At 43.1% G+C, this 27,735-nt stretch overlaps 1 protein-coding gene across 1 annotated transcript in view; it reads right to left on the bottom strand.

Annotated features, from left to right (window-relative positions):
• NUMA1 (nuclear mitotic apparatus protein 1) overlaps positions 1–27,735 on the bottom strand; it is a 3,180,433-nt gene that overhangs the window by 2,314,395 nt on the left and 838,303 nt on the right. The window contains exon 9 of the mRNA XM_044072777.1: positions 12,224–12,338. Coding sequence (XP_043928712.1) covers positions 12,224–12,338 — 115 coding nt within the window. The remainder of the gene's footprint in view (positions 1–12,223; positions 12,339–27,735) is intronic.

Raw genomic sequence — 27,735 nt, 5'->3', positions numbered from 1 at the left:
ATGCAGTCAGATTTAGGGTTCTGAGTTGGCTGTGCAGGATCTGTTTTGTTGGGTCAGTAAATGAGGAATTTGAGGTAATGTCCAGGCTGGGCCATGAGACGAGCTCTTTAGGATTGGATACCAGTGCTGGCATGGCCAGTCTGGGGCAATCAGTATCATTTTTGGCTTCTCGTCTGACCTTTCGGAGTACCTTGGGGAGGAGAGGCAGTGGAAGAAAGTCATACTGTAAGGGTTTTCCCAGCTGAATGAGAGAGCATCCACTTTCCAAGCTTGTTTATGATAAGTCCTTGTGCAGAATCTCTGTAGTTGGCAGTTGTGAGGGGAGACAAATAGATGTCTGGGCATCCCCATTTCCTTGTTATCATGCTGAAGATTTCTGGATCTAGTTTCCACTTGTGAGGATCCATGAGGTTTCTGCTTAGTTCGTCTGCCAGCGTATTTGTCTTTCCTGGCAGGAATTGTGCTTGCAGGTGTACTTGATAAGTCAATGCTGTGTTCCACAAAGTCATAGCTTGTCTGCAGAGGGGTTAAGAATGTGTGCCTCCTTGCTTATGTACCACATAACTGTAGTATTGTCCATCTTTATCAACAGTTGTCCTGGATGAAGTAGATCCTTGAAGGCTGTCGGGGCATTCTGTACAGCTAGCATCTCTCTGATTGATATGAAGATGCATTTGGCTTGCGGGCCATGTGCCCTGAATATATTTTCCTGCCATGTGGGCCCCCCAGGCATAATCTGATGCATCTGTTAGTGTCTGCCCGGCTGTGGGAAAAGTGAATGGCTGTCCCTTGTTGTGATGACAGGCCCGTGCCCACCATCGAAACTCCAGTTGCAGGTAGGGAACGAGGGTAATTAATGTTTCCAGGCTGTGGCAATGTTGAGTCCAAACAATTTTTAGATGCCATTGTAGCTTCCTCGTATGCAGTCTTGCATATACAGAATGCAGTATGTCATGAAGCCCAAAGCCTGCAGAATTTTTCTTGTGGATAACTGGGTCTTTGTCATCTTTTCGAAGTAAGAAGTCAGTTGCCTTTGTCTGGCATGAGATAAGCCAACTGGGTAGTTGTATTTAAGCTTGCACCCAGGAAAATCTCTTGAGAGGGTACCAGTTTTGATTTCTTTTCGTTTACTGTGTACCCTAGGCAAATTAGTAATCTTTTTACAAACGCCAGATGCTTCAGTAGAATGTCCTTGGTCTCTGCTTGAATAAGGCAGTCGTCCAAGTAAGGATATATTTGGATTCCTTTTTGTCTGCCAAATGCAATTACTGGTGCCAGGCATTTTGTCAAGACCCTGGGCGCAGTAGATAAGCCAAAGGGCAGTGCAGAGAAATGGTAGTGCATTCAGCCAGTTATGAATCTGAGGTATCTTCTGCAAGACTGACTGATTGGGACATGCAGGTATGCCTCTGAGGTCCAAAGTTACAAGCCAAGCCTTCTTGCCCAGCATGGGCAGAAGCTGCTGCAGTGTCAACATTTTGAATTTTGGAAAATCCAGAAAAGTGTTTAGAATAGACAGGTCCAGTATTGGTCTCCAGGCTTTGTCCTTGCTGGGTACCAAGAAAAGTCTTGAGTAAAATCCTTGTCCCTGCTCTTGCTGTGGTACTTGCTGAATAGCCCTCATGTCCATGAGGGATGAAACCTGCTTTTGTGCCTCTGCCCATTGATTGTGTGGCAGTTCTCGCATACCTTTTGTCTTTGGAAGGGTTTGAAAGTGGAACCTGTAGCCCTGAGACACTATATTCAAGACCCATTTGTCCTGGATGATAATGTGCCAATTTTGTGAAATATGTGCTACTTTTCCCCCTAAGGGTGCTGCCAAAAGATAAGTGCTTGGCAATGGCAGAGGAAAGTCGTTGGGACTGTTTCCTATACGGCTGTGATTTGTCTTCTCCGCTTTTGGAGGCAGAAGCATCCCATTGTTCAGGCCTGTATGAGCCTTGGGGCTGGGATCTGCCTCTAGGGCGTCTGTATCTACCTCTTCATAGCCTGTCTGACACTGGAAAGGACCAATTCTTAGAAGGCCAGTGCCTGCTAAATCTAGGTAGCTGTACCTGTAAGAAATCCTTAACTGTCTGCATATACCTTGCTTTATCCTCCATTTTCTTCAACACCTCTTCTGCCTTAACACCAAACAAAGTATCATGCTGTAATGGAGCATCCAATAATTTTGCTTTAACATGATCAGGCAGATTCTATTCCTTTAACCAAGCATGCCTTCTAATGACAGAACCCGTAGCAGCAGCCGTGCAAGAGGCCTCCAGTGAATTAAAACCACATTGCAAAGTATGCTTTCCCACTTGTTCAGCTGCATGCAATAAATCCTGCATTTCCTTGTTTTCTGAACATTCAGAATTTGTCAACATTTTCTGTTTTAGCAGTGACATTAAGTATTGCTGATATTTAAGCACATGAAATGGACAATTTAAAGCCCTTACAGCCAAGGTAGCATAAGTGTAAACTTTTTTTTACCCCATCTGTCCAGTGCCCTAGAATCCCTATCAGAGGGGACAGGGTTTTTTTGCAGTGGAAGCCTTGACCCCTTTGGGACCCTGAGATATAGTTTCTGGGAGAGCAGCAGGGTTTTTATATAGAAATTTATGAGAATCTGGAACACTAATCTGTCTGGCTTATCAAGTGCAGGGGGTAAAGAGTCAGGAGACAAGCCGGACTCTGAAAATACATCTACAATGTCTAGAACAGGTGGAATAGCAAGAGGTCTTGTGCTGAGATAGTAAAAGAAAGTCTTTGAGCCTTTTCTTAGATTCTGAGTAATCTTGGCTCTCCCAGTGAAAATGTTCCCTCATGGTATGCAGGGTTTCCTCAAAATAATAATCCTCAAGAGGAGAGACTGAAAAAGTAGATTCTTTAGCATCAGAATCCTCACAGGAAGGAAGAGAGTATCCCTGCTCAGAAGAGGAGTCAGAGGAAATGGAAACCTGATCAGATGAGTCATATTATGTGTCTTGCCTTGGCCTCTTATCAGGAGGTGGATGGGAACCCCTGATCAAAGTAATTAGGTCTTCGGCCATTTTAAGCATCTGTTTCTTAGGCATGGAAGTCTGTCCAGGAGAATGCTGTACTTGCTTCTTTGGCTTTAAAGCTGTTTTAGTCTTTGCCTTTGAAGCTGAGGTTGGCTTGACATAACTGTGTAGGTCTGAATACACCCTCAGAAGCTGATGCCTGCTCAGCGGCTCCAGAACCATCTGAGGGAATAGTTTCAGAGTGTCCAACACCCTGAGTGTCCAGAGGCCTAGTTGGCTCCACGTGGGAGTCGGAAGCGGCCTGTGGCTCTGAGGTAGCAGGTGTCACGGGCTGCGAAAATGCCTCACTGAGAACTGGCGACTGGCCTAGCGGAGGCTTTGTCTGTTTTGGACCTCAGATGCCTGTCCTTTTTCTTTTCCTTGCACTTTTTATAAACTCCGATCGGCTGTTCTGACGGCATTATATAATTAAATCTTCGGCCAAAGTAATTTAAGGCAAAATCGTACCGATGCTTAATAGTGCGTTGGTTAAATCTAGCACAAAACAGACAGCTAGCAACATCGTAGTCAAGGCCTAGGCAAGGAATACAGTAAGAAAAAATCCTTATGAGGTATTTGCTTTGCACAATAAATACAATTGTTAACTTTTTCTGACATCGGTCTGGAGCAAGAAAAGAGTTTACCCAACGGGGTACTTGGCTTTAATGAAGACTTCGAATCTGAAATTCGATTTTGAAAATCTCGGGAGTCAGCCGACCGGCACCTGCGAACTGATTTTGCTTCGGGCACCACACAGCAAGAAAGACTGAAGAAAATGGTGTCAGCTGCATCTTTTATACCCCTGGCGCACTGACGTCATGGAAGAGGCGACAGCAACCGACGTCGGACCAGGACTTTGGAATTCAGGCCGACTGCAGGTAGCCTGCCAGCAGGATAACCCAAGTGTAATGACTGCAACAGTGAAACACGAACATCTTCATACTAGTTAAGGACATTAAACAGACTATGCAGGAAGCTCAGAAAACCATCAAAAGGGCCGATGACTAAAATGGCTCATGAGAAAACTGCAGCTACACTGAAGCAGCTGACTCATAGGGGACTTCAGGTAGCTTTTCTAACACAAAAAGGTGACAAGAGGGGAGATGACCTGTGAAAGAGGCCCAAGTCATGTCACTTTCACCAAAGCTAAAGAAAGCACATTTAGGCCCATAAAAACTAAAAATAGCAGCCAAGCAGATCTTACAAAACAGAAACCATGAAAACCATGAAAAAAAGAAAGAAAAAACAATCCTGCTGCAGTAAAACTATGTGGAGACTGGCAGAAAGAATACTTTATTCAAACGATTTTGTTTGAACAAATTATTCTTTCTACCAGCCTCAACATTATTTTACTGCAGCAGGACTGTTCTTTCTTGGCCAAGCAGATCTTCACAGAAAGAACTTATCCCTAAATCAAAATTCTAATAACATACATTTATATAAAGCAGATTCCTATTACAAGGACGAAAGTTCACCACTTCGAACTTGTAATAGGAAGCCTCACTTCTGCGAAGGTTCACTTTAACGAAAGTGAACTTTTTTTTAAGTGCACTTAACCGAAAACACTGCAGCACAGTGGAGGACAAAAAACAAGCTGTGTCCTCCACTATTGTGCGATAGTCATGGACCTTAGGGTTAGGGCACAGGTTAAGAGTAAAGGGATAGTTAGTAAAGCTAACCCCTTACTCTAACCCATGCCCTAACCCTAAGGTCCGTGACTATCGCACCATAGTGGAGGACATTGCTATGTCCTTCACTGCGCTGCAGTCATCACGGACCCTAGGGTTAGGGCACGGGTCATGGTAAGGGGATAGCCCTATGGGCTATCCCCTTACTATGACCCGTACCCTAACCCTAACATCCGTGAGTACTGCATGGAAGTTCAGCACACCTGTTCGCTGTACTGAACTTCGCGTAAGTGCACTTTCGATTAAGTGCACTTTCGTTGCAGTGAGCATTCCATGAAAATTCGATCTAGTGTATGGAACCCACATAATGCATGCATACATTGTGCTTTTAGTCATTTTCTATACAATGCCACGCATCTCTTCTTTTAACACTTTCAAGCCAACTCATTCAGCTTGTATAAATGTATGTATACACCATAGATTGTTATTCACTCCGTGTATAATGTCACTTTTTTTTTGTTTACCCCAGGCTGAAAAATTAAGTAGATCAACAGCAGTCTTCTAACCCAGATAAATTCAGCACAGAATAAAAATTTTGTCCAGATAGTTAAACACATCCAATGCTACAGCAAAAAAGGGCTGAGGCCTTTAGAAGTTGCCCAAATAGAAAAACATGTCCATCTGTCTGTTTTCTGTGTACTGATTTTCAAGGAAGCACAGATAATTGAAGCAACCTCTCCTGATGTTTCAGTATCAAGTGAAGAAACCAGTCTATGAGCTGCACTTCCTGGGTGAAGCCTGTTCAACAGGACGGGACAACAATGGATATCAGAAAAATGCGTTTCACCAAGAGATGAGGCAGGAGGAGGGAGAACACCTGCATAAATCGATATGAAGATACAGGGATGACTTTGGCTGTTAGAAGTTTCATCTTACGAAGGAAATTCATTCTCTCAGAAAACTGAGGAAGCCTACAGCAACTTCTTGGGCCAAAAGTTTGCCAAATCTTCCCCAGGGGAAATCCTAAAGATGCACAGCTTCCTATCTGCAAGCAGAATCTGACTGCTTACGGAACTGGGCTAGACAGACTAACACTCCAGACTGCTTACAGGATTTGTCTGTTTTACTTTAGGCTTCTCTTTACCTTTGTCATTATCTACTTCGCCCTTATTCACCATCTTTTTGACTGAACGGAAAGGAAAGATGAAGGATGTGAAGGGGGACCTTCTCCCACTGGGGCAGAGAAGCCCTTTGAAGACCAAACTGTTATGCAGTTCTATTAAGGCCCTGGCTCCAAAAGATGAACAAATTGAGTAGTTCTCTTCTAATCTTGGTCTGAAACAAATGCATCTTCGTGATTTTCTGCCCACATGCCACACTTTTTAAAAGAGTTTCTCTGCCATAGCACCTACAAACCTAAAGGCTAAACTAGAAAAACAAAAACACAGCAGCCATAAAGATAACCCTAACTACCAACAAACTAACAGAGCTACCAAACAGATCAAAGCAAGTAAGGAAAAGCGTAATGGGCAACAGTGACTACATACTTTTTTTTTTTTTTTTTTTTTTTTTTTACTATAGGTAGGGGAGGTTGACAAAACTAAGGGAAAGAAAAAGTTTAAACAGTCTCCAAAAGAGAGACATATGAGACTAAACCTCCACCTGAAGCAAGTGTCAATGAGATCTGAGGTAACTTGCTACTAGGACAGGAAATACGGGCAAGGGGAGTAGCCAGAGTCTTAAATCCAAATTCTAAGAGTCGCTGAAGGTGCATCTGGGATAGATCCAATAACCAATTCATTGAGGTATAGACAGTGTTCAAGCTTGACCGCTGCTGCAGTCATTAATTCAGGGAACTCTGCCACAACCAGAGGTCTATGCGTAAGCAAACTTTCAGTAAGCACCCCTCCCCCATTCTGGCCAGAGACCGAAAAAGCCTGAACAGGGAAACTTGTCCCTGCAGGAAAGCAAAGTTCACCAGGGCTTCCAAGAGGAAACCATGCCCTTAAGGTACCTGAACAATAGGAAGTGGAGGCATCAACAAACAGTAGAGAGTTACAAAAACTTCCCCAAGAGTTACCAGTTTCGGACACAACAGTGCATGGGAAAAACCTGGACTACAGCAGCGAGCATAAATTAATATAGACAATGACAGTAAACTGAATGCACAACTACACTACCCTTGTGGTTCACTGCTGCACTCTACATCAAGACAACCAAATCTGGCAGTCCTTGCACTTAAGTGTTGGACAGAGTAGAAGAGAGCAGTAAGTCTCTCAGAATGGCTAAGGTGAACTGTCCCAGTCCTCCACGTCAGGTTTTATCTGTAAAGCTTGGAGAAAAAAAGTGTGGACGGAGAAAAAGCAATCAAGATGTCTTTTGCATTTAAACTCCAAGTAAAGCCTTGATGGCAGCTGTAGTCCTAACAAAAGGAGCTCCTCATTTTGACCTGCTGGCCTTTTCCAGAGTTTGTGGAACAAAAGGTGGATCAGATTTCCTTAAGTATTTTGTTCCATCCAAACAGAATTTTAACTGCCTCTGAATACACAAGGGAAGTAAGAGTATAATCTCTTCAATCTGGGAAAAAGGAAAGAACACTGGTAACTTCAATAGCTTAGTTATGTGCCACTTATGTAATTACATTAGGCATCAAGATGTCTGTATGCACAGCGGCCATGTCCTAGAAGACGAGGAAACGCTCTTGGCATCTGAAGGTCTGCAATTCTGACATCCTCCTAGCTAAGGTACCTGCAAACTGGACAAACTTAAGATCTGCTCATGCAGCTGCTTCAAAGGCAGTTAAGAATAGTTTACAGCAGGATGGTCATGTCATAATGCTGGAAGGGTCCACAAGGGAGGGTTGAGATGCAAGAAGCTCCTCAGACCTGTGAGAGAAGTGGGCCAGATGCAAGTGGCCAACAACTGTAATTTAATGAAGGAATACGCTATGTCAGTATGGGCACAGAAAGATTCTATAAGAACATTGGCACAGCCACTTCATTAGGATGCAATTCCAGTCTGTCCTTTAGCCAAAGAGAAAATCCTTTATTAGCTAGGTAGGATTTTCTTGTACTAGGTCTCCTAGCCTCCCTGCTAGTGTTAAGCACTTATCTAGAACACAAGTGGCCAATGAGAACAGCTGTATCCTCCAAACTGCCAAGTTCAGGTTATGAGGGACCTTTCACACAGCACTGAATGATCTACTTACTGAAGCAATATGATCAATCTTCCCCCTGACCAGATGTAACAGATGGAAGAAACAAGCTGCTTTAGCCAGAAAGTGTAATCAGTACAATCTCTGGCTTCCCCTCTTTCTGGATTACCTTAAGAAGCAAAGTACGGACAGAAAGCAGACACCAGCCTCTCAGATTACGACAATTAAGCTTTTCTGCGAGGTGGACTGGAGAAGTCTTTGTTCAGTTGTGTGTTGCTCTGAGAAACAGATTTATGAGCTGGTACACTCCTACCTGATTGTCCAGTGACTTTGTGAAGCATTCAATATCCATTGTTTTGGTCTGGTGAAGTCCTGCTCAAATAGGCTGCATAGGTGATTTCCTCAGATGTAAGTCACCATGAGCAAGGGAGACAAAATTACAGAGTAGTTTCCAAAATCACCAACAACCTACACAGCTGATAGTAAACATCTGCATTTGCTGATGTACCATGTGAACAAGGTGTTGCCCTGAATCACCTTCACAAAGCCTGCTCTCCAATCAGTTTACACTCTACATGTTCAGTACAGAACTACACACATTTCTATCAAACGTCTGTGGGGCTTGGCCTCCATTGCCTTCCAGCTCCACAGTATAGGTTGCAAAGGTCTAATCTGAGAAATCAGTGGTGAAAATGAGGTTCGGCTTGGTATTTCTGAACAGCAAACTCCCCACTGTTATTACTTACATCTTTCCACCGTAACAACTCTTTTCTGTAACAGAATAATAAAGGATTATGGTTTCAAGGATTTACTTTTGCTATTCCCAGAAACCCTCGGGTAGCACTGGCTTCCTCATGAACAGTCTGGCACAGATACAATGAGGATAGCTGAGACCATGCGACTCCTGCTGCAATGATTTTAGAGACGGCTATGTATGGCTTGCATGCTGCTGTGTCCAAGAGGACCCCATAAAGGTAATACTATGGCCAAAACTCAAATGTCACTTCTGGAAGTTCAATGTGACCTACAGTCTGGCCATAAACTGCGAAGTGCAACATAAGGCTTCCATCACAATGGTCATGGGCTTAACCTGTACTAGGCAGTCATGCAGGTAAGCACAACTGTAGATCACCCTGGTTCAGCAGTGTGTGATTGCTGGCTCAACGAATTTGGTGAGCAGTCTTTTTGGCAGAGTGGCAAAACCAAAGGGCAAGGGAAAAAAAAAAGACAGGTCCCAAGCAGCAGCTATCTACCCACAGAAGCACACAGTAGCTACTCTCTGACATTGTCAGACAGGTACAAAGAGTCCTCTGTCAAGTCTGACTTCTAAGGACAAACAACAAAGCATCAGCCCTGGATGGCAAATGCACAGCAGTATACCCACATTTAACAGCAGGTTTACCAAATGTTAGGAGTTTGGACTTGTTGTAACTAGTCAGCCCTTCTGCTCTCATCCTATACTCCCTAGAACTTTCCAACAGTATCCGGCTCTAGCAATTGAAGACACTAAACCCAGGGTTGCAGAACTGTATACTTCCTTGCCAAACTATCAAAGGAGCCTGCATTTATTAGAATTTGTTATGACAGAGCCAGCCTACCTGTCTTAACACACTAAACTACACTACAGGGTTCTTGTACAGAAATCTGTGGGGCAGCCAACACTCTCTAGACGTGGTCAGATATCTCAGAGGCAGGGAACTGGGAGTGCTTCCAAGCTACTAACAAAAACATCCAGACCGGCTTCCTGGACCAGCAGAATGGCAACAAGTTTACGATGGACAAACAAAGAGGTCTAAGGCTTCTTCTGAGTAGACTAGGCCTCCTGGGACAGTCACTGGAAGTGTTCTCGCATTTGAGAGTTTCCCCACCACAGATTCTCTCATGGAGTCAGAGACCAGTGTCCTTCCTGTGTCATATGCCAACGAAGATGGCATTTGGGATTTATAGTCCATATCCTCAGAAACCTCATCAAAATAGTCTGTTTCCATGGTGACATCTCCCTCTTTCGCTTGGACAGAATGGCACTATACATACAAGGCTTCTGTGGCTTAGGCTGAATAATTTGTAAAATATGGAAACATTCCAGAGTCAGATTAACCCAGTCTTAAAGAGAAAGGTCAGGTTGTCTGAGCACCCACCAAGGAACAGATTTTCCTTGGCAGTGGTTGAAGCCTCAGATGGAGTCTTGGGTCTAGTGGCTTTCAGGGTCTTAGGAGTCTTGGAGGATCTTCTCTAGGTTCTAGCTTTTACCCAGCTGCATGTACATCCTCCTCCATAACAAGCTAATGGAAACCTCCCTACTTTTTACCAGCTCTAATTATGAAATGAATGCTGGTCAGTGAGAAGAGTCTTTGACATCAGTAACATCTACAGCCTAAGGGGCATTGTCAGAAGCCTTTACCAAACCTATAAAGTAGAGTACTTCTGTGATGCTGTCATTTGACACAAAGTCCAAGCTGGGTCTTAAAACTACATGGCCTCTGTTTTCCCTTTCACTTCGACATGTCCAACCGTCTTAGTACATGTAGGACTTTGGGTACACCATCCCAAAGTCTTAAGTTTGGTCCGGACAGCATTTTTCTCTCTTGCACAAGGTCTTGGGCCCAAATTAAAGTGAATCTTGCAAGCACTTATGCTGTGCTCTAATTCTGAACAGTACACTGACTTACCGTGGTTCACCATATAACTGTGGACTTCACATGTGCCTTACAAGTTTCCCTGGATAAATACCAATGGAAGGGGGGGGGGCAACTGCACTTCGTACAACACAATCCTCTCCTCAATGCACAGATCCATTTACCCCCCCAAGTGGGATGCTCTTAGTAGATGATTAATAAGCAAATATTAAAAAGCAAGAAAATGATCCACTATAAATTTTCCATGACAATGCAACATCACCCACTGACCTTACAATAGCACAGACTAAAAATAATGTTCAAAAACTCAGGAAAACCTCAAAATTGTACTAAAAGGTTACTATAAGCAAACCACGGACTGCAAAGTACATAAGCTAATACTGCTGTGATAAATCTGAATCTCATTACATTTGAAATTTTTCAGCAAGTGATTAACAGTAAGAAGTCAAGATTAATCAGTCTTGAAATTCCACTTAAGGTCTGGTAAGGTGCTAGACACTTTCAAGTGATGAACAAAATAATTCAAAAAAGTTTTCCTGAAGTCAAAAGAACCACAACCAATCTTCCCCCTCCCCACCACATACTACCATGGCAAGCAAGCCTTTACAAACCCAACTCCTATAAACAGGAAATGAAGACTTGAAAATTTAAACAAAATTAAAATTAAATTACAGACCTTAAAAGCAGCCTTGCCTGCTCATGCTAGATATTGAAGCTACTTTCAGTTAGTCAAGGAATTATACAACACATTTTTGTTTTGAAACTGGAGCATACGCAACAAATCTTGAACTGAACTACTTGAATTTCAGTTTTCACTTCTAAAAAAAAGATGATTGATTTTCCAAGTGGGGAATGGATCTAACACATTATAGAAAGACCGTCAAAACAGCCCCCACAGGGAAAGGAGGAACACATGTCTAAGCCCATCCTTAGAAGAGGATGACTTAAATTGCATCATTATGTGCAGTCACACAGCAGAGCCTGCCACCCTAAGCACTGCATAAGCTAGCTAGGTCATATCAAACCACACAAAATTCACAAGAACCATACTGACGGCTTATGGCCTTCTCCTCGAGTTTGTGGAAACTCAAGATTTTCCTCTGCAAAATCAATTTAAGCTTGGAACCTGAAAAAAGAGGATATCCCACTGGTTAAAGTTGTCAGCATACCAAAACAGATCATCTTGCCAAACATGTTCAATACTCCAATGCCTTATCTGATGATAAAGTTGATAGATGTGGTCTCCTCCAGGACCCATGCTGCAGTACAGATAGAAGTTCGATACAACACAATGTCATCTCACACCACTCTCAGTTTTTACAAAAGGCAGCTACCTGCTGGGAAAGACACCATCGTAAGCATGCTTCCGTGATGAGGAAAAAACATCCTAAATGACATGTTCCACTAACGTCAAGACCAAGGTTCTCACTTGTTCACAAATACTCCAGCATTTCTGGGAGAGGTGGAATGCAGAGTCACAAGGCCACTCCATGAGTCTCCAAATGTCATGGATGGGATCACTATACTCAACCTCCCTGACAGAAGGGTCTCTGGATGTTGCAAGTCTCTCCTCTCCAATGGCTAAAAGGAAAACCCATTGCATTACACCACACTGTCTTCAGATAAAATTGTTGTCAGTCTCCAAACGTCAGATTTTTACCAAGTGTCAAATATTTATGCAATCAAGAAACCAAAGAAGGTCCTCTATGTTAACTCAAAAGATGCAAAATACAACACACATACCAGTATAGGAAAATTAACAGTCAAAAAAAACTGACCCACCTTTCGTTTTTCTCTCTCAGCTCCCCAAGTTCTTTTGGTTCTCCTTCCTCTGATTGTTTCTCGTTTAAGGAGACAAGTCGAGAAATCCGCTGCTGCATTGCAGATATCTGCAGGTCTGAAAAAAAAAAAAAAAGAATACACAACTGTCCCCATCAAAACAAGCATTTGTTTTGTAAACCAAAGAACAATCAAGCCTGAAAGGAACAGATTACATCCAGAAACAGCTGCCCTTTAGATGATGCTAGCCAAATACTGAAATAATGAAGCAAAATGGTGCAGCACAATCCATCAATACGACTGTATCATAAGACAAATGCAGCTTCAGGTTTTATTGTCCCCAGTCCGAAACAAGCAGTCAGAGCTGTTGTCAGACTCTCACACTGAATAATCACCCACACAAATACACTTATTCATTCTTTGATTACCTGCTTGTCGAACACCAGGTCACAGGATAATGTATTCATCAGAAAGAAGGCATAGCATGTGTGTTTTATATAAGATGTCATTCCATTTCAACAAGCAAACGCAGTTAGAAGAAAATCAATTCAAATAGGGAACATCTCTAGGATGTGGGATAAAACTGCAGCACAGAAAAAAAATCATGCCCAAGGAAAAAAGGCATGCAGATTATTTTTGAAAGGGTGGGGGACATACCCAAGAACCAATGCTTAGCTATACATGTGTACATTCTACAGTTTACTATAACTGCATGTTAGATGGTAGTAACTGCTACATTCAGCTTCAGGGATCTTTGTTGCAAGCTGACGCCCATGTCAGGAGGAATGTGCAAGGACCATTTTCCCACCTCTCATACACAGATGTTGCACCTGCAGACATCAGGACATCTCCACATCTATGTAACAAAACAGACAAGTTGGTCCTCTGTTCTTTCGTCCCCATCTAAAGCTTGTTCAAGCTGCTATGACTGGGAAAAAGGAATTTTATGAGAAACAGAATGAGGTAATAACATAACATGAGATTCAACCTATGTACACTAATGGTGCAAGAAGGACAGGAAGACAGTCAAGATAAGGTGGGGGAAGGGAATAAGCTGGGCTCCCATCATGCCAGTCCAGTGCTCTACTGTGGTTAAGAGGGGATGGAGGTGAGAACCCTCATTGCAGCAATGACTATCACCATTTACAATTATAATAAGCTTGTAACAGAACTGAACTGTGTTCATTGTGCAAGTCACAGCTGCAGTCAATTTCAGAAAAGTGCCAAAAGCTATCAGTACCCGTCCCTTGGGTGGTTGCTAGACACCCCTGAGAACGAAGACGGCAAGATGCCCTTTGAGAAGTGCTACTGCCAATCCTGCTCTATAGATCTGACTCTCTCATCTGCAGTACTTGGAAAAGTAGGATTATTACCAGATAAGCAGCTTATATGACATTTTGCAGAATGAGAGATTACCTCACAGACATGGAAACTGTCAAACTACAAACCAGGACATCCTCTTGGAAATAGTATGCTTTGATATGGGCACATGCTTTTTGTTTCCTCCAAATGATGGAGATCACTTCAGTATGTCCTCATCTGTGAAGGTAGTACACAGTATATTGCACATCCAGCAAATTGTTACCCCCTTTATTCTGTGGTCTTGAAGAAGAGAGATCTGGATGGCAGAGTTCTGTGCAATCTCGAACTTAACTTTTGACAGAAATTAAGGGACTGGTGCAAAATATAATGCGCTACTTGTGTGGAAAAATTAGGAAGGGTTCTTTGCACATCAATACCTGTAATTCAGACATCATCCTGGTTGAAGTGACTGCCACCAGGAATACTTCATTCCACAAAAGATATTTTATGTGGGCTAATCCTGCTGGGTCAAAGGGTGGCAGAGTCAGTTTTTCCAAAAAAAAAAACACAAATCCCAGGACGATACAACTGCTCTCTTTAGTAACCTGTGATGCAAGGCCTACTTTGAGGAAGTCCCTCACTGCTTTCCTAGAGGTGAGTGGAGAGTCCAGAGGTGCTAGAAAGTACAGCTGTGTCCACTTACCATAAATGTAGATGTTAGAGTGTATTCACTGTTGCAGTCATCACACATGGATTATCTGCCTGCAGGTAGCCCTCAGTTGGCCCGAATACCAGTGTTTTGGGATTTCTGGGTCGGATACAGTCACCTCTTCCATGACGTCAGGGGTATAAAACATGCAGCAGATGCCATTACATCAGTTTTTCTTGCCCCAGATGTCAGGAGCCCCCAAAATAGGAAGCAATTAAATGATGTGGAACACCTCCAGAAAAAGTAAATACCATTGCCATAAAATATAGCCAAAAAAGAGGATCGGTAGAAAGTACAGAAAAGTCAGGGGGCTGGAGGAAGAGTAAATCGGGACTGCAGCAGTGAATACACTAACATCTACATTTATGGTAACTGTGCACAACTGTACTATGGTGGTTCATGTTCCACTGTTGCAGTCATCACACTTGGGTTGACTCCCAAAGCTGAGGAAGGCTGGAGGCAATTAAGTATTAGGGCTGGCTAGAAGGCCTTGTAACACTGCTGTAGCAAATCCAACTCTGGATTTAGAAAAGATAGGCAAGTGGCAATGCTTGAAGGTGTGTACTGAACTCCAGGTTGCAGCTTCCAGGATTGTCCCTAGTAGAGAATCCCCTGAGAAGTGCTGTAGAGGTTGAGGTAGCCCTAGTGGAATGGGTTCTGATCCCCTGTGGGGTAGGTTTTCCATGGTGTGTGTAACAGAAATTGAAAAAGTGTGCTATCCATTTGGGGATGGTTTGCTTTGAAATGGCCTTGCCCTCTGCCCCTGCAGCAAAGCTGACTAGCAGCTGGTCAGATTTTCTGAAAGGTTTAGGTCTGTCAAGGTAGAACCTAAGCTGTCTATGAATGTCCAAGAAGTGCAGGATTCTTTCCCCTTTATTCTGACGATTAGGAAAAAAGGTTGGTAAAGGGATGGTTTAAAGCCACACTGGATACCACCTTGGGCATAAATGATGGGCAAGTCCTGTGGGAAACCCTGTCCACATGGAAGATGAAAGGTTCCACAGCCATAAGGGCCTGCAACTCAGACGCTCTTCTTGCTGACGTGATGGCTAGAAGTATGGCTGTTTTCCAAGAGGAATTTTAACTCTGCTACAGCCACAGGCTCAAAAGGGTAAAGCGTGAGCTTCTCTAGTACAAAGAGAAGATCCGAGGCAGGAGTGGGAGGTCTCTTCAGGGGTCATAAATTGTTAGTTCCTCTCAGAAACTGTTTGACCAGAGGGTGAGAAGAGGGGTGGATCACTGTTGTAATGAGCTGAGATGGAAGAGGCATGAATCTTAAATGAGAAGGAAAGGCCTTTGTGGAGCAGCTCTGCAAGATAATCTAGGATTTAAGGTAAGGTGGGTACGGCTGTGTCCTTTCCCTGAGACTGGCTCCAAGAACAGTATCTTTTCCACTTTTCTGAATAGGATTTTCTAGTACTAGGCCTCATGGCCTCAAGGATGACATCCAGCACCTGTATGCTGAGGGTTGCTGTTGATGTATTCCAGGAATGTCGGGCTGCTAAGTTCAGGTTTTGCAGCTGAGGATGCAAAATCTGGCCCTCCTGCTTAGATAGCAGAGAGGGGGTCTGATGCAGGTGCCAGGGTGGCACTGTCAGACTATGTAAAAGTGGATACCAGTGCTGGCGTGGCCAAGTCTGGTGCAATAAGGATCGTCACTGGCGTGTCCTGTTTCCACTCCTGTGGGTCCATTAGATTTCTGCTCAAGTCTGCCAGTGAATTTTGTTTCCCTGGCAGGAATTGAGCTTGCAGGTGCACTTGGTTGCTCAAGGCTGTGTACCACAGAGCCATGGCTAACCTGCAGAGAGGGTAGGAATGAGTTCCCCCCCTGCTTGTTTACATACCACATGACTCTGGTGCCGTCTGTCTTTATCAAGAGTTATCCTAGAAGGATAATGTATTTGAAGGCTGTCAGTTCATTCTGTACAGCTAACATTTCTGATTGATATGCAAGTGCATTTGTCCTAGGCTCCATTTGCCTGCCATGTGAGGCCCCCATGCAAAGTCTGATGCGTCTGTTGTCAGGGTTTGGGCGGGGGGGGGGGGGGTTGAGTGAAGGGGAGACCCTTTTTGTGGTTGCAGGCCTCTGCCCACCAAAGGAACTCTGTCCTTAGGTAAGTAATTATAGAAATAACGGTTTCCAGGTCCTAAGAAATGTTGACACTAGACACTTAAGTACCAGTGAAGTTTCCTCATATGCAGTCTTGCATATGGAATTACAAGAATGCATGAGGCGATTAACCCTAGAGCTTGCAGTACTTTTCTTGCAGATAGCTGGGTTTGGGTGGCCAGTAGTTTGAAGTAATTTGTCAAACTTGCTTCTCTGGAGTGAGGAATGCCATCTGGGAAGTTGTTTAAGCTTGTTCCCAGGAATACATTTTTTTTGCTGGGTATCAGATGCGATTTTTTTTCGTTGATGGTATACCCAAGAGAAGTTAGGAGTTTCTTTACAAATGTCATGTACTGAAGTAGCAGTTATTGAATGTCTACCTGAATAAGGCAATTGTCAAAATATGCGTAAATTTGAATGTTTCTCTGCCTGAGGTATGCAATGGCTTGAGTCAGGCACTTTGTGAATACCCTGGGCGCAGAAGATAAGCCAAAGGGAAGTGCAGAGAACAGATGGTGCATGCAGCCTGCTCTGAAACATGAATATTTCCTGCAAGATTCCCTTAAGGGGGTGTGCAGACAAGCTCTAAGTCTAGGGTAACCAGCCAGGAGTACTTGGCTAGCATAGGAAGCAGTTGTAGTGTGAGCATTTTGAACTTTGGTAGCACCAGGAAGGTGTTGAGAATTGACAGATCAAGAATAGGTCGCCAACAGTTCTTTTCTGGGCACCAGAAACAGTCTGGAGTAGAAACCCTGTCTCCTTTGCTCTGATGGAACAGGTTGAATAGTACTGACACTGAAGTGAAAGTACTTGCTTTTGGGCCTCTACCCACTGGTTTAGAGGAAGGTCTGGCAATCCGCTTGGGGTTGGCAGTCAATGGAATTGGAACTGTATCCCTGGGACACAATGTTTAAGACCCATCTGTCCTGGGTAATGTATTCCCAGTTTTTTACATGCAGGGCGAGTTTTCCTCCTAGGGGTGCAAGTACTTGGGTATGGCTGGGAAGGATGAAGGACAAGTCATTGTGAAGTTTTTCCATAAGGGGGTGGCTTACCACTCCGAGTTTGAGGTGGGAGCACTCCATTGCTTAAATCTGTGCATACCCTGAAGACTAGTCTTTTTGGTCTGTTACCCCTGGGTTTGGACCGATAAGGTCTGGGAGGGACTGGAAAGGACCAGTTTTTTGAAGACCAATGCCTACTGAATCTAAGTGGCTGTACCTGCAAGAAATCTTTGCATAGACTTCGCTTTTTCCTCCATCTTTCAAGAACTACTTCTGCTTTTGTGCCAAACAAATATTCTTGGTTTAATGGAGCATCTAGTAATTTTGCTTTGACATGGTCTGGCAAGATTTGTTCCTACAGCCAAGCATGCCTTCTCAGAACAGACACAGTGACAACAGCCCTGTACAATGCTTCTAAAGCATGGAAACCACACTGCAAAGTATGTTTACCAACTTGGTTTGCAGAATGCATTAACTCTTGTAAATCTATTTTCTGCACAGTCACTAATCAACATTTTTTGTTCAATTAGTTCCATAATATGCTGCTGGTACTTTAACATGTGAAACTGGCAATTTAAAGCCCTGATGGCAAGAGTTGCAGAAGTATACACCTTACCCAATTTGTCTAAAGCCCTAGAATCCCTGTCCGAAGGGGTAGGGTTTTTGGCTGTCATAACCTTAATACCTTTAGGTCCCTGGGAAATGGTCCCTGGATCCGCATTAGGATTTTTAAAGATAAATTTGTGGGAGTCAGGAACTCTACAGTACCTGTCATGCTTTCTAGGAGCTGGAGGTAAAGTATCGGTGTAAGACTTGATTCCATAAAGACATCTACAATATCCAGGACATGGGGTATAGCAAGAGGCCTGTGCTGAGGCAAGTCTAAAAATTCCCAGAGTCTTTTTGGACTGAGGGTAATCCTGGCATTCCCAGCAGAAATGCTCTTAGGGTATGCAAGGTTACACTGAAAGAAAAGTTCTCTGGAGGGGAGGCATAAGGAATGGAACCCTCTCCATCTGAATCCTGATAGGTGGGATAAGGGTATGTCCTGATACTCAGAGGGGTCAAAGACATCGGACTCATGGTCTTTAGAATACGAAGGAAAATCAATTATTTGTCTTTTAGAGGGGGAAGGCTGGCTTCCCCTAATTAAAGTAATAAGGTGTTCAGCCATTCTAAGCATTTGTTTCTGAGGCATGGGAGCTTGATGATGCGCTTTGGTCAGTTTCCTAGGCATACTGCGAACTCTGGGCATGAGAAATCCGGTAGTTTTAGTCAAAAACGAAGTAGCCTGTTTTATACAAACATCTGAATGTCTGAATACACCCTCAGAAGCCAGTGCCTGCACAGTGGCTCTGGGCCCATCCAAAGTAGACATATCAGCAGGTTCCATAGTCGAAGCATCTCATGGCATACCGGACTCCGAATGGGTCTCAGAGGCCTGCAAATCTGCAGAAGTGGGCATCGGGGGCTGCGAAAGCACCTCACTGAGTACTGGCGGATTGGCAACTAGCTTAGCGAAAGCGTCGGCAGTATTGGACCTATGCGGTCCTTCTTTATCCTTACAATTTTAGGAAGATCGGTAGTCAGATGGCTTAACGAAGCCATTTTGGAATACGGAGAATGACTGCGAAAGAATTTAGTGACAAAGATAGCCTGACTAATAGTTTGGGCATTGAACAAGGCACAAAAGACAGACGAACGTCGTGGTCTGGGCCTAAATAGGTGATGCAGTAAGAATGAAAATCTCTGCGGTATTTGCTTTCCACAGGCAAGACAAATGTGACATGACATCAGAGCAAGAAAAAAGGATCCCCAACAGGGTACTTAGCTTTAGAAGACTTGAGGTTTGAAACTCGAAAAATGAAAATTTCAGGTAGAAGCCGACCGGCACTTGGGAAATGCTTTTGGCTCCCGCGCAGCAAGAAAAACTGATGTAATGGCATCGGCTGCATGTTTTATACCCCTGAGGTCATGGAAGAGGCGACAGCATCCAATGCAGAAATCCCAAGACTATGGTATTCGGGCCGACTGAGGGCTACCTGTAGGCAGATAACCCAAGTGTGATGACTGCAATAGTGGAACACGAAGAACACCTTCAAGTTTACCGTGGGCAAGAAACACTACTAGCTCTCAGAATACAGAGCCCCACTCATGTCTTCAGATAATCACATTGGATTCCAGAAGTTTTTATAAGAAATACTTAACTTTATACTCCTGTGTGACCTCAACTACCAAGACTAGACTTAAGTATCTATACCTCCAATAAATACAAAAACGCCCTGGCATAAATACCACACCAAAAAGGGGGTGGACGGAGGGACTGGCTACTGCAGCAGTGATTGTTCAGCTACTGTTACACTACACTTACACAACTGAACTGTGTTGATCACATTGATCATTGCTGCAAGTAGCCTCAACTATATGGGTAGATTACCTTATCTTACTCCATTTGGGTGGAGGAGAGAAGAGTCCAGAGTACCCAAAGATTGGTCATTTAAAAGCCTGATCAAGCTTACTGTGCTTTGTAAAAGTAGGTACAGAGGACCAAGTTGCGGCTTCTAGAATACAACTAAAATCCAACCCTTTCCAAAAAACCAGATATGAAGGCAAGACCTGGTAGAGTGGACCTTGACCCTGCCTGGAAAAATTTTGCTATGGAGAGTTTTAAAAAAAAATAAGCCTTAGACAACCATTTGCAAAGCCTCTGTTGGCATGTTGTCCCCTCAGCTTCACAAAAAGAGAACAGGATCTCCAAGAGATTTACTTCTGTCAGGATAGATACCACTAAGCATAAAAGACAGATTACTTCTCAAAGAAACAGTCTTTGTGGAAAAATGAGATAGGGCTGACTCACTATAAGAGCTTGCAACTCAGATACTTTTCTTGCAGAGGTCAGAGCAATCAGTAAACTGTTGTCCATTAAGAACCTCAATTCAGCCAGATCAGCTGGTTCAAATGGAGCCAGTGTTAACTTCTCTAATAAAAGATTAAGATCCCAAAAAGGGCCACTGTTTTTCTTTGAGACCTCTTAAGTAAAACCCCTTTCAAAAATACTTTTAACAAGACGATGCCCTGAAAGAAGAGGATCCATGGGTAGACCTGCTGAATGTCTAATAAATGAACATTGCTGGAGAAGTAAGAAAGGCCGTAGGAAAGTAACTTTCACAAATATTGTAAATCCAGAGAACTAGCCCTAACAGGTACTGGTTATGCTGTTGTTGGCACCAAGAAAAAAAACTTTTCCATTTTCTAATGCATGATTATCTAATACCAGGTTTTCTTGCCTCCATTAGTACTTATGTCACATCCTCACTAAACAGGTGCTCAAAGGAAAATAGGACCCTATCACGCAGTCAGATGGAGAGGATTGGGGTTGGGATGCATCAAACACTCCCAATCCTCTGTAAGTAGACCTATTGTGTCAAGAAGCTTGGGGTAATTGCTCTAGGCCATTTCCAAAAGGGAGAACCACCGTTGCCCGGTTCAGACGGAGTAAGCACAAAGATCTTGGGAATTCCTTCTGAATCTTCACAAGTTCTCCATGTATTAGTGGAACAGGTGGCAAAGCATACAAACATTCTTGTCAAAGAAAAAGAAAGGCATAGGTCTTCTACACCTTCTAGAATGGAGTCATGGAGCAGAACCTTGCAGCCGATTTACAGAAGAGGCCAATGGGTCTTAGAGGAATTCTCTACAGATCAAATCTTGGAAGACCTCCTACTCTAATTTGCACATGAGGGTCTGCCCTGCCCAGCTTCCCTGCCATACAATATTGTTCTGATGGAATGAAGGGTGCCTGTAGAGTGAGACTGTGCTGTGAAGCTATATCCCAAACTAACATGGCTAGTCTGCCAAGATGGCATGACTTGGTTCCCCCTGAATAACTATCACAAGACTGTGGTGTCGTCAAACAACTTGAAGAGGTTCTGGAGACTAAAGTTAATATAGGGAGCAGAGTGCCTTGATTAAGGAAAACAGGTTCCTCCATATTTAAGTGCCTGCATCTGTCCTAGGTGTCCCATACACATTACATTATTATTCCTCCTTAAACTGTTCCACAAGCAGTCAGACATCTGTTATGACTTGATTGCTTTGGAACAGGAAGGGATCATGGGAGACCCAAATTTAGTGATATTTTTTGTCTCCGCCAAGTCATTTTGTTATTGAACTCCAGCACTAGGATTTGAAAAGACAAGGGAAGTTGATGCTGGAATCGTAAAGACTTTAAATACCACTATCTCATGTGGAATCTTGCCAGGGTTACCAAGAAACCCAAAATCCCAAAGTATTCCAATCACAGCAACTGATACCTGACTGGTAAACTTTAGAAATAGATCTAGATGCAGAACTTTTTCCCTCTAGAAAAGATCTTAGAAATGTCATCCAACTAACTCCCCAGGAACACAACCCTGTGTGAAGGAGTCAAAAAGGCTTTTTAAATGTACTTCTGGAATCCCAACTTGTTTAAGAGCTCTCACTTGAGACACTCAACACTTTAAAAAGACTCTGCAAAGATAAGCAAGTCATCTAAATATGGGAAAAAAATGAATACTCTGTAGCCTGCAATAAAATACAACTGGAGCTAGACACTTAGCAGACCCTTGGTGCACTGGATAGACAAAAGGTAAATCAGAGAACTGATGAAGTTAGCCAGACACACAAACCTTAAGAAACGCCGAACGTCCGCCCAAAATGAATGAGAAGCATCTTTCAAATGTAGTTTTACCAGGAAATTTGAATGAGAAGGAAGAGGCAACAGATTGTGAAGTGACATCATTTTGGTGTACATCACCATCACAAACAAGTCAAAGTAGAAAGATCCATTACTGATCTTCAAGCATCTTCTCTCACTAAAACATCCTTGAACAAAAACCTTTCCCCACTTGGGAAGGAAGAACTTGATCCATCACTCCCTAGAACTTGCAATGAAGGATAGGTGGAAATAAGTCTGGTCTGATGGAGAAATCGTCCTCCTTGTAAAAAGGAATATCCCCTCACTGCCTTCTATAACCTTGATGAATGATCTTCAAAACTCATTTGTCAGAAAAATACAGTTGTGTACACTTACCATAAATGTAGATGTTCGAATGTATTCACCATTTCAGTCATTACATTTGGGTAATCCTGCTGACCGATTGACCTCAATCGGCCTGAATTCCAAAGTCTTAGGTCCTGCGTCGGCTGCCGTCACCCCTTCCCTGACGTCAGGGGTATAAGAAGCAGAAACGCCATTTACTTCAGTTTTTCTTGCCCCAGATTTCAAGTGCCCCCTAAAAGGGTAGTCAAAATTTATATATATATATATATATATATATATATATATATATATATATAAAATACATGCACCAATATAAACTTTACCTTCATCTACAAGCAAATACACCACATAGGTTGTATAAATCAGAGAAAGAAAAGTTCCAGCAGAAAATAGGGGAATGGCGGGTGGGTAACCTGGACTGCAACAGTGAATACACTAACATTACATTTATGTTAAGTGTACACAACTATACTATGTTCTTCGTGTTTCACTGTTGCAGTCATTACATTTGGTTAGGAGGCAGAAGCTAAACAGCATTAGGAGCGGCTATGAGGCCCTGCAGAACTGCAGTGGCAAAGCCTGTCCTGGATTTAGAGTAGAGTGGCAGATGATAGTGCTTTGTAAAGGTGTGCACTGAACTGAAGTAGCAGCCTCTAAAATGTCTTTGGTTGGTACTCCCCTATGAAAGGCTGCTGAACTAGCTAGAAAGACAGCTTTGGTTGAATGTGGCCTAATGCCCTTAGGCACTGGCTTGTCATGGTGTAAATAGCAGAAACGAATGCAGTGGCATATCCACTTTGAAATAGTCTGCTTTGAGATGGCCTTTCCTTGTGATCCTGCAGCATATGTCACTAGTACTTGCTCTGTCTTCCTGAAAACTTTGGTTCTGCCAAGTAGAATCTAAGCTGTCAGTGTACGTCCAAAGAATGCAGAATTCGCTCCCCCTTGTTCGGTGGATTTGGATAAAAAGTTAGTAGATGAATAGTTTGGTTAAGAGCCACACTGGACACCACCTTAGGCATAAATGTTGGGTTTGTCCTCAGAGAGACCCTGTCTGGATAAAAAATGATAAAAAGGTTCCATAGCCATGAGTGCCTAAAGCTCCGAAACTAGTCTTGCAGAAGCTACTAGGAGCAGAGCAGTTTTCCAAGATGAAAACTTTACATCAGCAGTAGCAGCTGGCTCAAAAGGAGGCAGGGTGAGTTTTTCCAAGACATACTTGAGGTCCCATGCAGGTATTGGTGATCTCCCTGGAGGCCTTAAATGTTTGGCTCCTCTGTGGTACTGCTTTAATAAAGGACGAGAAAAGACTGGTGGCTCTGTATTGTAACGAGCCGAAATGGCAGAGGCATTAATTTTAATTTATGAAAAAGATAGGCCTTTGTCCAGCATCTCAGTTAAGTATTGCAAAATCTGAGAAATATTTGGTACAGCTGTATCAGTTCCTTGTGCCTGGTTACAAGCACAGAATCTCTTCCATTTCCAAGCATAAGATTTTCTAGTACTAGGCCTTCTGGCTTCCAAAATGACATCCATCACAGCTTTACTGAGAGTTGTGTTTAGTATGACTACATTATCCGCCATGCTGCCAGGTTTAAAGTCCTGAGGTGGCTGTGCAGGATCTGTTTTGCTGGGACAGTAGCTGAGGTATTTGACGTAAGGTCCAAGCTGGGCATTGAGACAAGTACCTTAGGATTGGATACCAGTATTGGCAGGGCCAGTCTGGGGCAATCGGTATCTTTGCCTTCTCCTGTCTGACCTTTAGGAGTACCTTGGGGAGGAGAAGCAGTGGAAAGGCATACGGACAGGTTTTTCCAGCTGAGAGATAGGGCATCCACTTTCCATGCTTGTCTGTGATAAGTCCTTGTGCAGAATCTTTTTAGTTCGTAGTTGTGAGGGGAGGCAAATAGATCTGTCTGGGCATCCCCATTTCCTTGTTATGCTGAAGACTTGTGGATCCAGCTGCCACTCGTGGGGATCCATGAGGTTTCTACTTAATTCGTCTGCCTGAGTATTTTCCTTTCCTGGCAGGAATTGTGCCTGCATATGTACTTGTTAAGTCAATGCTGTGTCCCACAAAGTCATGGCTAGTCCGCAAAGGTGATAAGAATGTGTGCCCCCCTGCTTGTTTATATACCACATGACCATGGTGTTTTCTATCAGTTGTCCCGAATGAAGTAGGTCCTTGAAGGCTGTCAGGGCATTTTGAACAGCTAGCATCTCTTTTTGATTGATATGTAGATGCATTTGGTTTGAGGACCATGTGCCCTGAATGCATCTTCCGGCCATGTTGATACCCCAGGCATAATCTGATACATCCGTTCTTACATGTCTGCCTGGCTGGGGGTAATGTGAAAGGCTGTCCCTTGTTCTGGTGACAAGCCTTCGCCCACCATAGAAACTTCTGTTGCAAGCAGGGAATGAGAGTAATCATTTTTTCCGGGCTGTGGCAATGTTGAGTCCAAACACTTTCTAGGTACCTTTGAAGTTTCCTCATATGCAGTCTTGCATATGGAATTAGGATGCAGGATGCCATGAAGCCCAAAGCCTGCAGAATTTTTCTTGCAGATAACTGGGCCTTTGTCAACATTTTGAAATAGGTAGTCTGTTTGGCGTGAGATAAGCCATCTGAGCAGTTGTATTTAAGCTTGCACCCAGGAATATTATCTCTTGAGAGGGTAATAGTTTTCATTTCTTTTCGTTGACTGTGTACCCTAGGCATGTTATAAGTCTTTTCACAAACGCCAGATGCTGTAGAAGAATGTCCTTGTTCTCTGCTTGAATTAGACAGTCGTCCAAGTAAAGATATATTTGTATTCCTCTTTTGTTTGCAGAATGCAATTACTGGTGTCAGGCACTTTGTAAAGATGCTGGGCGCAGTAGATAAGCCAAAGGGTAGTGCAGAGAATTGGTAATGCACTGAGCCAGCCTAAAATCTGAAGTATCTTCTGCACAATTGTCTGTTTGGGACATGCAAGTATGTCACTTTTAGGTCTAAAGTCACCAGCCACACATTCTTGCTCAGCATAGGTAGAAGCTGCTGCAAAGTCAACATTTTGAACATCTGCTTTTTGGGGATAGAGGCCTGTCCACGTGGCTCTTGAGTTTGTTTCTTTGCTTTAGAAGATGCTTTAGTCTTTGCCTTTGAAGCTGAAGTCGGTTTAATGTAAAGATGTTTAGGTCTGAATACACCCTCAGAAGCCGGTGCCTGCTCAGCTGCTCAGGACCATCTGAGGGAATAGTGTCCGAGGCTCCACTACATTGAGTTTCCAGCAGCATAGCAGACTCCACGTGGGAGTCTGTAGCGGCCTGCGACTCTCAAGTAGCGGGCGTCAGGGGCTGCGAAAGTGGCTCACTGAAAACCGCCGACTGGCTTAGGAGAAGCTTCAGTTTTGGGTTTCGGTTCTCTCCTTTTCTTTGCTTTTTTTTTGTGAACTCCGGTAGTCGGATGGCTATCAGACGACATTTCTGGATAATTAAACCGGTGTCCTAAATAGTTTAAAGCAAAATCATACCAACGCTTAATAGTGCGTTGGTTAAATCTAGCACAAAACCGACAACCAGAAACGTTGTGAGCAGGGCCTAGGCAAGGAATACAGTAAGAATGAAAGTCCTTATGAGGTATTTGCTTTCCTTAAGAAATACAATTTACTTTTTCTGACATCGGTCTGGAGCAAGAAAACAGTTTCCCCAATGGGGTACTTAGCTTTATTGAAGACTTCGGATCTGAAACTCGAAAATGAAAATCTCAGGATTCTGCACTTGCGAACTGCTTCTGGCACCGTGCAGCAAGAAAGACTTAAGAAAATGGCGTCGGCTGGTTCTTTTATAACCGTGGCAGCCTGACGGCAGCCGATGCAGAACCAAAGACTTTGGAATTCAGGCCAACTGAGGGCAATCTGCCAGCAGGATTACCCAAATGTAATGACTGCAACAGTGAAACACGAAGAACATCTATCTGCTGCTAAAAAGAAAAATGGAAATTCAGACTTTATGGAAGGGGAGGCTGCCAAGGGTGGGAGATGGAAACAGTCTCTTAAATAGTCTAACTAGTTGGTCTGTCCTTCCTTTTCAGGACACCCTTGCTACTATGCCAAAACTGGAAGAGCGGTTAGGGAATCCATTGGAAAATGAGTAAAAGGATGCAGAAAAAGATTCAAAGCCACAACTTACCCCATCACACTTTTTGATCACCTCTACAGCAAAGGAACCAAAAAGTGAATCTACCCAAAAGAGAACAAAATTTAATTATTCATATCCTCTTGGGAGGTTATAAGAATACAGCCAGGCACACCTCTACAAGAGTACCAGAAATCATAACCTGGAAGAATCACAGAGTTAAACACACACTGTAAACGGAAGTCAGTGACTAGTACAATAAAAAACTAAATTTAAAGATATTTCCTCTCAAAACAAAACTGCAGAAAAAGCATCATACTTTCACAATTACTCAGAATAAGCATGAACATGTGAACCTGACAAATTAAAATACTGGAAATCAATGTTGCAAAAGCATACACTATTTTCCTGCAATCAACTATCTTCAGATCCTTATCAGAAATAGTAGGATAGGAATTGAGCATTGAGCAGCAGCAGGAATAAAAAAAGGTATGTACTCACCTTAACGTTCCATCTGTGTTGTCCATGTTCATTCTTCAACTGCTGGGTTCGGATCCGATCCTTTGATTAGACTGATGTTACCAAAAGCTCTAGAGTTTCTCCTTACCCATAACGCACCAAACCCTAAAATACCTCAGATCTTGTTTGCTGACTTGACCAGAAGTGGTATCTATTAACATGCATAAAAAACAGAATACTTAAAATGTGTGCGTTCTATAGAGGAAACCATATCAGTGGCTCAATCAATAGGACAAATCCAGAAGTTTGTAGAAACAAAAGATGGAGTTTGGTGGGCAGGAAGTTGAGGAAGAATGAAAATGGACCATAAAGATGGAACATTATGGTAAGTACTTAATTTCTTTACCTGCTGTTGTCAACTTTCATTTGATCCTCAACTGTTGGTACACAGTCCCCAGCTACCTAAAACCCTCGGTAGACTAAGGAAGGATATTCCTGAGCACAGTTGAACCAAAAGATGCTCTACCCCATCAAGGCCAGATCTAATTTACAAATGAGTAATAAAGGTATGAGGACTTGTCCAAGTTGCTACGGCACAAATGTCATCCATGGATAATCTGGAGAGAAATGCTGAAGACGTTGCCATGGACCTAGTTGAATGGGCTCATATAGGTCTAGCTAAGCTAATACCCAATTATAGATCAGCAATTTTCAACCTTTTTAAATCTCATGGCACACACACACCAATTATAAAAAATCTTGTGGGGCACC

The sequence above is a fragment of the Protopterus annectens genome, chromosome 5.part1, assembly GCF_019279795.1.
Source record: "Protopterus annectens isolate FY-2018-M chromosome 5.part1, PAN1.0, whole genome shotgun sequence".
Taxonomy (NCBI): domain Eukaryota; kingdom Metazoa; phylum Chordata; order Ceratodontiformes; family Protopteridae; genus Protopterus; species Protopterus annectens.
This window is presented reverse-complemented; position numbering and strand designations above follow the sequence as displayed.